Source organism: Coturnix japonica, unplaced genomic scaffold (genome assembly GCF_054131305.1).
Source record: "Coturnix japonica strain WE unplaced genomic scaffold, WE-NBRP24 Scf115, whole genome shotgun sequence".
Taxonomy (NCBI): domain Eukaryota; kingdom Metazoa; phylum Chordata; class Aves; order Galliformes; family Phasianidae; genus Coturnix; species Coturnix japonica.
The window spans coordinates 211758-227680 of NW_028189018.1; the positions used below are offsets into that span (position 1 = coordinate 211758).

The 15923-nt window shown below is 54.4% G+C and overlaps 1 protein-coding gene across 1 annotated transcript in view; it reads right to left on the reverse strand.

Moving 5' to 3' along the window:
- LOC146751192 (transcription factor 4-like) overlaps window positions 1-14445 on the reverse strand; it is a gene marked incomplete at both ends in the record, with an annotated part of 89733 nt that extends 75288 nt beyond the window's left edge. Inside the window, 3 exons of the mRNA XM_085535290.1 lie at window positions 743-866; window positions 2821-2870; window positions 14349-14445. Of these exons, the coding sequence (XP_085391416.1) occupies window positions 743-866; window positions 2821-2870; window positions 14349-14445 (271 nt within the window). The remainder of the gene's footprint in view (window positions 1-742; window positions 867-2820; window positions 2871-14348) is intronic.
- Between the last annotated feature and the right edge of the window lie 1478 nt (window positions 14446-15923).

The following is a 15923-nucleotide window of genomic DNA, read 5'->3' on the forward strand; positions in this document are numbered from 1 at the left end:
ATAGGGAGGAAACAGGAAGTAGGCCGGGAGGAAACAGGAAGTAGGCCTGAAGTAAACAGGAAGTAGGCCCGATGTAAACAGGAAGTAGGCCCGAAGTAAACAGGAAGTAGGCCGGGAGGAAACAGGAAGTAGGCCCGAAGGAAACAGGAAGTAGGCCGGGAGGAAACAGGAAGTAGGCCCGAAGGAACCAGGAAGTAAACAGGAAGTGGGGGGGGAGGAAACAGGAAGTAGGCCCGAAGGAAACAGGAAGTAGGCCCGAAGGAAACAGGAAGTAGGCCGGGAGGAAACAGGAAGTGGGGGGGGAGGAAACAGGAAGTAGGCCGGGAGGAAACAGGAAGTAGGCCGGGAGGAAACAGGAAGTAGGCCCGAAGGAAACAGGAAGTAGGCCCTAAGTAAACAGGAAGTAGGCCCGAAGTAAACAGGAAGTAGGTAGGGAGGAAACAGGAAGTAGGCCGGGAGGAAACAGGAAGTAGGCCCGAAGGAAACAGGAAGTAGGCCGGGAGGAAACAGGAAGTAGGCCCGAAGGAACCATGAAGTAAACAGGAAGTAGATAGGGAGTAAACAGGAAGTAGGCCCGAAGTAAACAGGAAGTAAACAGGAAGTAGGTAGGGAGGAAACAGGAAGTAGGCCCGAAGTAAACAGGAAGTAGGCCGCAAGTAAACAGGAAGTAGGCCCGAAGTAAACAGGAAGTAGGTAAGGAGTAAACAGGAAGTGCGGGGGGAGGAAACAGGAAGTGACTCACCCCCGGTGGCGGAGTGTAATGGCCGCCGTCGCGGGTTGGAGCCGCCATATTGGAAGTAATGGGATTTCGGGGGGGATAAGGTTGTGGGGTGAGCCAGGTCCATGTCGCCGGTTAATAGGGTTTGCTATGGGGGGAAGGAGAGAGATAGGACCCCATAAGACCCCATAAGACCCCATAGACCCCATAAGACCCCATAGAACCCCATAAGACCCCATAGACCCTATAAGACCCCATAAGACCCCATAGACCCCATAAGACCCTATAGGATCCTATAAGACCCCATAGGACCCCATAGAACCCTATAAGACCCTATAGGATCCCATAAGACCCCATAGAACCCCATAAGACCCCATAAGACCCCATAGAACCCCATAGAAACCCATAAGATCCCATAGAAACCCCATAGGACCCCATTAAACCCCATAGACCCCATAAGACCCTATAGGACCCCATAAGACCCTATAAGACCCCATAGACCCCATAAGACCCTATAAGACCCCATAAGACCCCATAGAACCCCATAAGACCCTATAAGACCCCATAGACACACCATAGGACCCCATTGGCCCCATAGACACCCCATAGAACCCCATAAGACCCTATAAGACCCTATAAGACCCCATAGACACCCCATAGAAACCCATTAGACCCTATAAGACCCCATAAGACCCTATAGGACCCCATAAGACCCCATAGACCCCATAAGACCCCATAGACACCCCATAGAACCCCATAGACCCCATAAGACCCCATAGACACCCCATAAGACCCTATAGAACCCCATAGACACCCCATAGAACCCCATAAGACCCTATATGATCCCATAAGACCCTATAAGACTCCATAGGACCCTATAGGATCCCATAAGACCCTATAAGACCCTATAGGATCCCATAGACCCCATAAGACCCCATATGACCCCATAGACCCCAAAGAACCCCATAAGACCCCATAAGACCCCATAGGACCCCATAGAACCCCATAGGACCCCATAAGACCCTATAAGACCCCATAGACCCCATAGACCCCATAAGACCCTATAAGACCCTATAGGATCCCATAGAACCCTATAAGACCCCATAGACCCCATAAGACCCTATAGGACCCTATAACACCCCATAGACCCCATAGACCCCATAAGACCCCATAGACACCCCATAGAACCCCATAAGACCCCATAGGACCCCATAGACCCCATAGAACCCCATAAGACCCCATATACCCCATAAGACCCTATAGACCCCATAGTACCCCATTAAACCCCATAGAGACCCCATAGGACCCCATAGGATCCCATAGAAACCCCATAGACACCCCATAGACACCCCATAAGACCCCATAGGACCCCATAGACCCTATAGGACCCCATAAGACCCCATAGAACCCCATAAGACCCCATAGACCTCATAGACCCCATAAGACCCCATAGACCCCATAAGACCCCATAGGATCCCATAAGACCCTATAGAACCCCATAGACCCCATAAGACCCCATAGGACCCCATAGACCCCATAGACCCCATAGACCCCATAAAACCCTATAGGAACCCATAAGACCCCATAGACCCCATAGACACCCCATAGAACCCCATAAGACCCTATAGGACCCCATAAGACCCCATAGGATCCCATAAGACCCTATAGGACCCCATAAGACCCTATAAGACCCCATAGATCCCATAAGACCCTATAGGACCCCATAGACCCCATAGAACCCCATAAGACCCTATAGGACCCCATAGAACCCCATAAGACCCTATAGGACCCTATAAGACCCCATAGACCCCATAGAACCCCAAAAGACCCTATAGGACCCTATAAGACCCCATAGACCCCATAGACCCCATATGGGGTCTTATGGGGTCTATGGGGTCTTATGGGGTCTATGGAATCCTATAGGGTCTTATGGGGTTCTATGGGGTGTCTATAGGGTCTTATGGGGTCTTATAGGGTCTTATGGGGTCTTATGGGGTTCTATGGGGTGTCTATGGGGTCTTATGGGGTCTTATAGGGTCTTATGGGATCCTATAGGGTCCTTTTCCACCTATTTATATATATATATATATATAAGGACTTACCTGGATGTTGGAGTCTCTATAGGATGAATAGGAACCGCGCTCTGCTTTACCTATAGGGGAATAGGAGATGTGGGTCAGCCCCATAGATCCCCATAGGGACCCATAGCGCCCCATACAGCCCTATAGACCCCATAGAGCCCCATAGAGACCCATAGAGACCCATAGAGACCCATAGAGACCCCATAGAACCCCATAGAGACCCATAGAGACCCATAGAGCCCCATAGAGACCCATAGAGACCCATAGAGACCCCATAGAACCCCATAGAGACCCATAGAGACCCATAGGGACCCATAGAGACCCATAGAGACCCATAGAGACACATAGGGACCCATAGAGCCCCATAGAGACCTATAGAACCCCATAGACCCCATAGAGCCCCATAGGGACCCATAGAGACCCCATAGAGCCCCATAGAACCACATAGAGCCCCATAGAACCCCATAGAATCCATAGAACCCCATAGAGCCCTATAGAGACCCATAGAGACCCATAGACACCCATAGAGACCCATAGAGACCCATAGAGACCCATAGAGACCCCATAGAGACCCATAGGACCCCATAGAGACCCCATAGAACCCTATAGACCCTATAGGGACCCCATAGACCCCATAGAGACCCATAGAGCCCTATAGAGACCCATAGAGACCCATAGAGACCCATAGAGACCCATAGAGCCCCATAGAGACCCATAGAGACCCATAGAACCCCATAGAGACCCATAGAGACCCATAGAGACCCATAGAGACCCATAGAGACCCATAGAACCCCATAGAGACCCATAAAACCCCATAGAGACCCATAGCGACCCATAGAGACCCCATAGAGACCCATAGTGACCCATAGAGCCCCATAGAGACCCATAGAACCCTATAGAGCCCTATAGAGACCCATAGAGACTCCATAGAGACCCATAGGGACCCATAGCGCCCTATAGACCCCATAGAACCCCATAGAGACCCCATAGAACCCCATAGAACCCCATACAGCCCCATAGAGCCCCATAGCGCCCCATAGAACCCCATAGAGCCCCATAGAGACCCATAGAGCCCCATAGCGCCCCATAGAGCCCCATAGGACATCATAGAGCCCCGTGAGTCCTCCAGCCCCACAAGTGAGTCCTCCAACCCCTCATATTGTCTTCTATGGGACCCTATAGGGATCCCTTGTGTTCTATGGGACCCTATAGGACCCTATAGGTCCCTATGGGGCCCTATGGGACCCTATGGGAATCTATGGGGCCCTATAGGACCCTATGGGACCCTATGGGACCCTATAGGACCCTATGGGGATCCCTTGTGTTCTATGGGAATCTATGGGACCCTATAGGACCCTATGGGACCCTATGGGGCCCTATAGGACCCTATGGGAATCTATGGGGCCCTATGGGACCCTATGGGAATCTATGGGGCCCTATAGGACCCTATGGGGATCCCTTGTGTTCTATGGGGCCCCATAGGACCCTATAGGACCCTATGGGAATCTATGGGGCCCTATAGGACCCTATAGGACCCTATGGGGCCCTATAGGACCCTATGGGAATCTATGGGGCCCTATAGGACCCTATGGGGATCCCTTGTGTTCTATGGGGCCCTATGGGACCCTATGGGAATCTATGGGGCCCTATAGGACCCTATGGGTATCCCTTGTGTTCTATGGGACCCTATAGGACCCTATAGGACCCTATAGGTCCCTATGGGACCCTATGGGGCTCTATGGGAATCTATGGGGCCCTATGGGACCCTATGGGGATCCCTTGTGTTCTATGGGGCCCTATGGGACCCTATGGGAATCTATGTGGCCCTATAGGACCCTATGGGGATCCCTTGTGTTCTATGGGACCCTATGGGAATCTATGGGGCCCTATAGGACCCTATGGGACCCAATGCGGCCCTATAGGACCCTATGGGGATCCCTTGTGTTCTATGGGACCCTATGGGACCCTATGGGAATCTATGGGGTCCTATAGGACCCTATGGGGCCCTATAGGACCCTATGGGGATCCCTTGTGTTCTATGGGACCCTATGGGAATCTATGGGGCCCTATAGGACCCTATGGGGATCCCTTGTGTTCTATGGGATCCTATGGGGCCCTATAGGACCCTATGGGAATCTATGGGGCCCTATAGGACCCTATGGGGATCCCTTGTGTTCTATGGGACCCTATAGGACCCTATGGGAATCTATGGGGCCCTACACGACCCTATGGGGCCCTATAGGACCCTATGGGATCCCATGTGTTCTATGGGGCCCCATAGGACCCTATGGGGATCCCTTGTGTTCTATGGGACCCTATAGGACCTTATAGGAACCTATGGGAATCTATGGGGCCCTATAGGACCCTATGGGAATCTATGGGGCCCTATAGGACCCTATGGGATCCCTTGTGTTCTATGGGACCCTATGGGAATCTATGGGGCCCTATGGGACCCTATGGGAATCTATGGGGCCCTATAGGACCCTATGGGACTCTATGGGGCCCTATAGGACCCTATAGGACCCTATGGGGATCCCTTGTGTTCTATGGGGCCCTATACGACCCTATGGGAATCTATGGGGCCCTATAGGACCCTATGGGGATCCCTTGTGTTCTATAGGACCCTATGGGAATCTATGGGGCCCTATGGGACCCTATGGGAATCTATGGGGCCCTATAGGGCCCTATGGGGATCCCTTGTGTTCTATGGGATTCTATGGGACCCTATGGGAATCTATGGGGCCCTATAGGACCCTATGGGGCCCTATGGGTCCCTATGGGGCCCTATAGGACCCTATAAGGATCCCTTGTGTTCTATGGGGCCCTATAGGACCCTATAGGACCCTATGGGACCCTATGGGACCCTATGGGGCCCTATGGGAATCTATGGGGCCCTATAGGACCCTATGGGGATCCCTTGTGTTCTATGGGACCCTATAAGGATCTATTGGACCCTATGGGATCCTATAGGACCCTATGGGAATCTATGGGGCCCTATGGGACCCTATGGGAATCTATGGGGCCCTATAGGACCCTATGTGAATCTATGGGGCCCTATAGGACCCTATGGGAATCTATGGGGCCCTATAGGACCCTATGGGGATCCCTTGTGTTCTATGGGACCTTATGGGACCCAATGGGAATCTATGGGGCCCTATAGGACCCTATGGGGATCTATGGGGCCCTATAGGACCCTATGGGAATCTATGGGGCCCTATAGGACCCTATGGGAATCTATAGGACCCTATGGGGATCTATGGGGCCCTATAGGACCCTATGGGGATCCCTTGTGTTCTATGGAGCCCTATACGACCCTATGGGAATCTATGGGGCCCTATAGGACCCTATGGGGATCCCTTGTGTTCTATGGGACCCTATGGGACCCTATAGGACCCTATGGGACCCTATGGGGCCCTATAGGAATCTATGGGACCCTATGGGGCCCTATGGGAATCTATGGGGCCCTATAAGACCCTATGGGGATCCCTTGTGTTCTATGGGGCCCTATGGGACCCTATACGACCCTATGGGACCGTATGGGACCCTATAGGACCCTATAGGACCCTATAGGACCCTATGGGGTTCCCTTGTGTTCTATGGGACCCTATAGGACCCTATAGGACCCTATACGACCCTATGGGACCGTATGGGACCCTATAGGACCCTATAGGACCCTATGGGGTTCCCTTGTGTTCTATGGGATTCTATGGGACCCTATAGGACCCTATGGGACCCAATGGGGCCCTATAGGACCCTATGCGACCCTATGGGACCCTATGGGAATCTATGGGGCCCTATGGGGCCCTATAGGACCCTATGGGAATCTATGGGGCCCTATGGGACCCTATGGGACCCTATAGGACCCTATGGGAATCTATGGGGCCCTATAGGACCCTATGGGGATCCCTTGTGTTCTATGGGACCCTATGGGACCCTATGGGAATCTATGGGGCCCTATAGGACCCTATGGGAATCTATGGGGCCCTATAGGACCCTATGGGAATCTATGGGGCCCTATAGGACCCTATGGGGATCCCTTGTGTTCTATGGGACCCTATGGGATCCTATGGGACCCTATAGGACCCTATAGGACCCTATGGGGATCTATGGGGCCCTATAGGACCCTATGGGGATCCCTTGTGTTCTATGGGACCCTACGGGACCCTATAGGTCCCTATGGGGTCCTATAGGACCCTATGGGGATCCCTTGTGTTCTATGGGGCCCTATGGGACCCTATGGGACCCTATAGGACCCTATGGGGATCCCTTGTGTTCTATGGGGCCCTATGGGGATCTGTGGGACCCTATAGGACCCTATGGGACCCTATAGGACCCTATGGGGATCCCTTGTGTTCTATGGGACCCTATGGGGCCCTATACGACCCTATGCGGCCCTATAGGACCCTATGGGGATCTATGGGACCCTATGGGATCCTATGGGAATCTATGGGGCCCTATACGACCCTATGGGACCCTATGGGGCCCTATATGACCCTACAGGACCCTATGGGGCCCTATAGAACCCTATAGGACCCTATGGGATTCTATGGGGCTGGAAAGGGTTAATCCTCCCCTCCCCCCATCCCTCTACATCTGGCGCCTTCCAAGTTTGGCAGCGGCTTCCGTTAATTACAACCTCGTCAGCGGCGCCGTTAACGAAGGCGGCATATGAATATGCAAATGAGCTCATTTGCATGCTCGTTAATTATTACGTTCCATGATGATGGATGCAGCTGCCGGAGGGCGGAATTAGGCCCGTTTTTGGGTTAAAAAACACCAAAAAACACCAAAAAACCACCAAAAACACCAAAAAAACACCAAAAACCACCAAAAAACCACCAAAAACCACCAAAAAACCACCAAAAACCACCAAAAACCACCAAAAACCACCAAAAATCACCAAAAATCACCAAAAAACAGCAAAAAATAAGGCCTAAATTTGAGGCCTAAGCGCCTCGTCCCTGCGGTGAGGCCTGTGGTGCGGCCTACACGTTCATATTGGCTTTTAATGAGAAAACATCGTTATTCCGGCTTAATTAATGCCACGGTTAATTAGTAGTTCGTTACGGCGGTGGGTTTAATTAACTTTTGGCTGGGTTACAATGAAATTCTTGCTTGCTGAGGCTCCGCGAGGGATGCAGGCTTCACTAGGCCTCGCTAGGCCGCAGTAGGCCTCACTAGGCCTCAGTAGGCCTCACTAGGCCGCAGTAGGCCTCACTAGGCCTCACTAGGTCACAGTAGGCCTCACTAGGCCGCAGTAGGCCTCACTAGGCCGCAGTTAGGCCACAGTAGGCCTCACTAGGCCACAGTTAGGCCTCAGTAGGCCACAGTAGGCCTCACTAGGCCTCACTAGGCCTCAGTAGGCCTCACTAGGCCGCAGTTAGGCCTCACAAGGCCTCACTAGGCCGCAGTAAGAGTCACTAGGTCACAATAGGCCTCATTAGGCCTCAGTTAGGCCTCACTAGGCCTCACTAGGCCGCAGTTAGGCCTCAGTAGGACGCAGTAGGCCTCACTAGGCCTCACTAGGCCGCAGTAAGAGTCACTAGGTCGCAGTAGGCCTCAGTAGGCCGCAGTTAGGCCTTGCTAGGCCGCAGTAAGAGTCACTAGGCTTCACTAGGCCTCACTAGGCCGCAGTTAGGCCTTGCTAGGCCGCAGTAAGAGTCACTAGGTCGCAGTAGGCCTCACTAGGCCACAGTTAGGCCTTGCTAGGCCGTAGTAAAAGTCACTAGGCCTCACTAGGCCTCAGTTAGGCCTCACTAGGCCTCACTAGGCCACAGTAAACCTCGCTAGGCCGCAGTTAGGCCTCAGTAGGTCACAGTAGGCCTCAGTTAGGCCTCACTAGGCTGCAGTAAGAGTCACTAGGCCTCACTAGGCCACAGTTAAGCCTCAGTAGGTCACAGTAGGCCTCACTAGGCCGCAGTTAGGCCTCAGTAGGACCCAGTAGGCCTCAGTAGGTCACAGTAGGCCTCACAAGGCCTCACTAGGCCACAGTAAAAGTCGCTAGGTTGCAGTAGGCCTCATTAGGCCTCAGTTAGGCCTCACTAGGCCACAGTAAACCTCGCTAGGCCGCAGTTAGGCCTCACTAGGCCGCAGTAGGAGTTGCTAGGCCGCAGTAAGAGTCACTAGGCCTCGCTAGGCCTCACTAGGCCTCAGTAGGCTGCAGTTAGGCCTCAGTAGTCTGCAGTAGGCCGCAGTTAGGCCTTGCTAGGCCACAGTAGGCCTCAGTAGGACGCAGTAGGCCTCACTAGGCCTCAGTAGGCCTCACTAGGCCGCAGTAGGCCGCAGTTAGGCCTCACTAGGCCACAGTAAGAGTCACTATTGGAGGGGCCATGTTGTGTCCCCCCAACCCACTGCCCCACATAAGACACGGAGCCAAACGAGCCCCATACGGCCCCAAACTCTCCCTCCCCTCCCACTTTTCGAAGCCGAATGACGAGCGGAGACGCCAAACCATCCCCCACCCTCTCGCGGCCGCCGGGAACGGCGTCGAGCAGTCGAATAAATCAAAGCCCAAAGCGAAACTCGCGGCAGCAGATGGGCCCGTTCCACATGAGCGAGCCCATCAATCACAGCTGAAGGGCCCAGGTGCGGAGCAGCCGCTCACCGCCGCCCCATTTCACACTCTGTCACACACGTCCACACGCTCGGGCACCGACGAGCTTCGGCGGCTTCCCCCCCGGGAGCTCAGCTGGAGCTGCGGCTCCATCTCGCCTGCCCCGCTGACGTCTTCATAAACGCCCTGGCTCGCTAGGATGAAGTTAGGCCGAAGTTAGGCCTTAGTAGGCCTCAGTAGGCCGCAGTTAGGCCTCAGTAGGCCTCAGTAGGCCTCAGTTAGGCCTTAGTAGGCCTTAGTAGGCCTCAGTTAGGCCTCAGTAGGCGCAGTAGGTCATAGTTAGGCCTCAGTAGGCCGCAGTTAGGCCTCAGTAGGCCTCAATAGGGGCAATAGGCCTCAGTAAGGCTTCAGTAGGCCTCAGTAGGCCGCAGTTAGGCCTCAGTTAGGCCTCAGTAGGCGCAGTAGGTCATACTTAGGCCTCAGTAGGACGCAGTAGGCCTCAATAGGTCCCAGTAGGCCTCAGTAGGCCGCAGTTAGGCCTCAGTAGGCCTCAATAGGGGCAATAGGCCTCAGTAAGGCTTCAGTAGGCCTCAGAAGGCCACAGTTAGGCCTCAGTTAGGCCTCAGTTAGGCCGCAGTAGGCCTCAGTAGGCCTCAATAGGGGCAATAGGCCTCAGTAGGCCGCAGTTAGGCCTCAGTAGGCCTCAATAGGGGCAATAGGCCTCAGTAAGGCTTCAGTAGGCCTCACTAGGCCGCAGCAGGCCACAGTAGGTTGCAGTTAGGTCACAGTAGGCCTCAGTTAGGCCTCAGTAGGCCTCAGTTAGGCCTCAGTAGGCCGCAGTAGGCCTCAGTTAGGCCTCAGTAGGCACAGTAGGTCATAGTTAGGCCTCAGTAGGACGCAGTTAGGCCGCAATAGGCCACAGTAGGCCTCAGTAGGCCTCAGTTAGGCCTCAGTTAGGCCTTAGTAGGCCTCAATAGGGGCTATAGGCCGCAGTAGGCCTCAGTAGGCCGCAGTTAGGCCTCAGTAGGCCTCAGTAGGCCGCAGTTAGGCCTCAGTAGGCCTCAATAGGGGCAATAGGCCTCAGTAAGGCTTCAGTAGGCCGCAGTTAGGCCACAGTTAGGCCTCAGTAGGTCACAGTAGGCCTCAGTTAGGCCGCAGTAGGTCGCAGTTAGGCCTCAGTAGGCCTTAGTAGGCCTCTCTAGGGACCCCAGGATGCTGGGCCGCAGTTAGGCCTCACTAGGCCTTAGTAGGCCACAATAGGCCGCAGTTAGGCTTCAATAGGTCTCAGTAGGCCGCAGTTAGGCCTCAGTTAGGCCTCAGTAGGCACAGTAGGTCATAGTTAGGCCTCAGTAGGACGCAGTAGGCCGCAGTTAGGCCTCAGTAGGCCTCAATAGGGGCAGTAGGCCTCAGTTAGATCTCAGTAGGCCTTAGTAGGCCGCAGTAGGCCGCAGTTAGGCCTCAGTAGGCGCAGTAGGTCATAGTTAGGCCTCAGTAGGACGCAGTAGGCCGCAGTTAGGCCTCAGTAAACCTCAGTAGGCCTCAGTAGGCCGCAATAGGCCTCAGTAGGCCGCAGTAGGCCTCAGTTAGGCCTCAGTAGGCCTCAGTAGGCCTCAGTAGGACGCAGTAGACCACAGTAGGCCTCAATAGGGGCAGTAGGCCTCAGTTAGATCTCAGTAGGCCTCAGTAGGACGCAGTAGGCCTCAGTTAGGCCTCAGTAGGTCACAGTAGGCCTCAGTTAGGCCACAGTTAGGCCGCAGTAGGCCTCAGTTAGGCCTCAGTATGCCACAGTAGACCGCAGTAGGCCACAGTTAGGCCTCAGTTAGGCCTCAGTAGGCCTCAGTAGGCAGCAGTTAGGCCTCAATAGGTCCCAGTAAGCCGCAGTTAGGCCTCAGTTAGGCCTCAATAGGGGCAATAGGCCTCAGTAAGGCTTCAGTAGGCCGCAATAGGCCTCAGTAGGCTTCAGTAGGCCGCAGTTAGGCCTCAGTTAGGCCTCAATAGGGGCAATAGGCCTCAATAAGGCTTCAGTAGGCCTTAGTAGGCCTTAGTAGGCCTCAGTAGGCCGCAGTAGGCCTCAGTTAGGCCGCAGTAGGCCGCAGTTAGGCCTCAGTTAGGCCTCAGTTAGGCCTTAGTAGGCCTCAGTAGGTCTCAGTAGGCCTCAGTAGGCCGCAGTTAGGTCTCAGTTAGGCTTCAGTAGGCCTCAATAGGTCACAGTTAGGCCTCAGTAGACCATAGTAGGCCTCAATAGGGGCAGTAGGTCTCAGATCTCAGTAGGCCTCAGTAGGGCACAGTAGGCCGCAGTTAGGCCTCAGTTAGGCCTCAGTAGGACGCAGTAGGCCTCAATAGGGACAGTAGGCCGCAGTTAGGCCTCAGTAGGCCTCAATAGGGGCAATAGGCCTCAGTAAGGCTTCAGTAGGCCTCAGTTAGGCCGCAGCAGGCCACAGTAGGTTGCAGTTAGGTCACAGTAGGCCTCAGTAGGCCGCAGTAGGACGCAGTAGGCCTCAGTTAGGCCTCAATAGGGGCAGTAGGCCTCAGTTAGATCTCAGTAGGCCTCAGTAGGACGCAGTAGGCCACAGTTAGGCCTCAGTATGCCACAGTAGACCGCAGTAGGCCGCAGTAGGTCGCAGTTAGGCCTCAGTAGGCCTCTCTAGGGACCCCAGGATGCTGGGCCGCAGTTAGGCCTCAGTAGGCCTCAGTAGGCCTCAGTAGGCCTCAGTTAGGCCGCAGTTAGGCCTCAATAGGTCCCAGTAGGCCGCAGTAGGCCGCAATAGGCCGCAATAGGCCTCAGTTAGGCTTCAATAGGTCTCAGTAGGCCGCAGTTAGGCCTCAGTAGGCCACAGTAGGCCGCAGTTAGGCCTCAGTTAGGCCTTAGTAGGCCTCAATACGGGCAGTAGGCCTTAGTAGGCCTCAGTAGGTCACAGTAGGCGTCAATAGGGGCTGTAGGCCGCAGTAGGCCTCAGTAGGTCACAGTAGGCCTCAGTTAGGCCTCAGTAGGCCTCAATAGGCCGCAGTAGGCCGCAGTTAGGCCTCAGTAAGGCTTCAGTAGGCCTCAGTAGGCCTCAATAGAGGCAATAGGCCTCAATAAGGCTTCAGTAGGCCTCAGTAGGCCTCAGTAGGCCGCAGTTAGGCCACAGTTAGGCCTCAGTAGGCCTCAGTAGGCCGCAGTTAGGCCTCAGTTAGGCCTCAGTAGGAGGCAGTTAGGCCACAGTTAGGCCTCAGTTAGGCCGCAGTTAGGCCACAGTTAGGCCGCAGTTAGGCCACAGTTAGGCCGCAGTTAGGCCTCAGTAGGGCTCAGTTAGGCCTCAGTAGGCCGCAGTTAGGCCTCAGTAGGCCTCAGTAGGCCTCAATAGGGGCAGTTAGGCCTCAGTAGACCGCAGTAGGCCACAGTTAGGCCGCAGTAGGCCACAGTTAGGCCTCAGTAGGCCGCAGTTAGGCCTCAGTAGGACGCAGTTAGGCCTCAGTTAGGCCTCAGTAGGCCTCAATAGGGGCAATAGGCCTCAGTAAGGCTTCAGTAGGCCGCAATAGGCCTCAGTAGGCCGCAGTAGGCCTCAGTAGGCCGCAGTTAGGCCTCAGTAGGCCTCAGTAGGCCGCAATAGGCCGCAATAGGCCTCAGTTAGGGCGCAGTAGGCCTCAATAAGGCTTCAGTAGGCCGCAGTTAGGCCTCAGTAGGCCACAGTTAGGCCTCAGTAGGCCTCAGTTAGGCCTCAGTAGGCCTCAGTAGGCCTCAATAGGTCCCAGTAAGCCGCAGTTAGGCCTCAATAGGGGCAGTAGGCCTCAGTTAGATCTCAGTAGGCCTCAGTAGGATGCAGTAGGCCTCAGTAAGGCTTCAGTAGGCCTCAATAGGCTGCAGTTAGGCCTCAGTAGGCCTCAGTTAGGCCGCAGTAGGTCGCAGTTAGGCCTCAGTAGGCCTCAATAGGGGCAATAGGCCTCAGTAAGGCTTCAGTAGGCCTCAATAGGGGCAATAGGCCTCAGTAGGCCTCAATAGGGGCAATAGGCCTCAGTAAGGCTTCAGTAGGCCTCAGTAGGCCGCAGTAGGCCTCAATAGGTCCCAGTAAGCCGCAGTTAGGCCTCAGTTAGGCCTCAGGCTGCAGTTAGGCCTCAGTAGGCCTCAATAGGGGCAATAGGCCTCAGTTAGGCCGCAATAGGCCGCAGCTAGGCCACAGTTAGGCCGCAGTTAGGCCGCAGTTAGGCCTCAGTAGGCCTCAATAGGTCCCAGTAAGCCGCAGTTAGGCCACAGTTAGGCCTCAGTTAGGCCTCAGTAGGCCTCAGTTAGGCCGCAGTAGGCCGCAGTTAGGCCGCAGTTAGGCCTCAGTAGACCACAGTAGGCCTCAATAGGTCCCAGTAGGCCGCAGTAGGCCGCAGTAGGCCTCAGTAGGCCTCAATAGGCCACAGTAGGCCTCAGTAGGCCACAGTTAGGCCTCAGTAGGCCTCAGTAGGTCACAGTAGGCCGTAGTTAGGCCTCAGTTAGGCCTCAGTAGGCCTCAGTAGGCCGCAGTAGGCCTCAATAGGGGCAATAGGCCTCAGTAAGGCTTCAGTAGGCCTCAGTTAGGCCGCAGTAGGCCTCTGTAGGCCACAGTTAGGCCTTAGTAGGCCGCAGTTAGGCCTCAATTAGGCCTCAGTAGGCCTCAGTAGGCCGCAGTTAGGCCGCAGTTAGGCCTCAGTAGGCCTCAGTAGGCCTCAGTTAGGCCGCAGTTAGGCCTCAGTAGGCCACAGCAGGCCTCACTTAGGCCGCAGTAGGCCTCACTTAGGCCTCAGTAGGCCTCAGTTAGGCCTCAGTAGGACGCAGTAGGCCTCAATACGGGCAGTAGGCCTTAGTAGGCCTCAGTAGGTCACAGTAGGCCTCAGTTAGGCCTCAGTAGGACGCAGTAGGCCTCAGTAGGCCGCAGTAGGCCTCAGTAGGCCGCAATAGGCCACAATAGGCCTTAGTAGGCCTCAGTAGGCCTCAGTAGGCCTCAGTTAGGCCTCAGTAGGCCGCGATCGGGTAATGGCGGGTCCTTACTTGGTATCCTCGAATTGGAGAAGGGAGGCGAGAGATTGTCGTGGGAGCCGAGGTCTCTGCTCGTCATGTGCTCGTAGTGAGTCCCGTCTCCGTAATTCTGGGGGGGGAAAAGAGGGTTGGACGGGTTTAAAGGGCTCTATGGGGTGATATGGGGTCCTATGGGGTTCTATGGGGTTCTATGGGGCTCTATGGGGTCCTATGGGGCTCTATGGGGTTATATGGGGCTCTATGGGTCACTATTTGGCAGCTATGGGGTCCTATGGGGTCCCATGGATCCCTATTTGGCAGCTATGGGGCTATATGGGGTCCTATGTGGTCCTATGGGGCCCTATGGGTCACTATTTGGCAGCTATGGGGCTCTATGGGGCTCTATGGGGTCCTATGGGGTCCTATGGATCCTTATTTGGCAGCTATGCGGCTCTATGGGGTCCAATGGATCCCTATTTGGCAGCTATGGGTCTTATGGGGCCTCTATGGGGCTCTATGGGGTCCTATGGGGCTCTATGGGATCCTATGGGGCTCTATGGGGTCCTATGGGTCACTATGAGGCAGCTATGGGGCTCTATGGGGTCTTATGGGGTCCTATGGGGTCCTATGGATCCCTATTTGGCAGCTATGGGGCTCTATGGGGTTCTATGGGGCCCTATGGGGTCCTATGGGGTCCAATGGGGTTCTATGGGGTCTTATGGGGCTCTATGGGGCTCTATGGGGTCTATGGGGTCCTATGGGGCTCTTATGGGGCTCTATGGGTCTCTATGGGTTCTATGGGGTCTATGGGGTCCTATGGGGCTCTATGGGTCTCTATGGGTCTCTATGGGGCTCTATGGGGCACTATGGGGTCCTATGGGGCTCTATAGGGTCCTATGGGACTCTATGGGGCTCTATGGGGTCCTATGGGGCTCTATAGGGTCCTATGGGGTCTCTATGGGATCCTATCGGGTCCTATGGGGTATTATGGGTCACTATTTGGCAGCTATGGGGCTCTATGGGGTTCTATGGGGTCCTATGGGGCAGCTATGGGGTTCTATGGGGTCTTATGGGGTCTCTATGGGGCTCTATGGGGTCCTATGGGGCTCCTATGGGGTCCTATAGGGCTCTATGAGTCACTATTTGGCCCCATAGGACCCTATAGGAGCCCATAATGCCCCATAAGAGCCCATAGAAACCAATGGGACCCTATAAGACCCCATAAGTCCCCATAGGACCCTATAAGTCCCCATAGAGACCCCGTAGGACCGCATAAGACCCCATAGGACCCATAAGGCCTGTCATGGTTTAATAATGTTGTAATTTTTGCTATCAGTATTCCACATCATAACATCATATAAAGCATGAATAATTTTACTGAATCTGCAACTTACAGAAGAAGACTACATCTCCCAGGGAACAACACGATGGGTCACGGGACCTGGACTCTATATTAACTCTGTCGCAGAACAGACTGACATCTTTCGAGTTCTGGCGTTCAGGGGAGTGTGTGGGAGCCTTCAGCCGTTCGCCTAGATTCACAGTAGGCCTCTCGGTTACGGGACTCATTCTCTCTCCTATTTTGCTTGATTCGTTAGCTCAATTTTC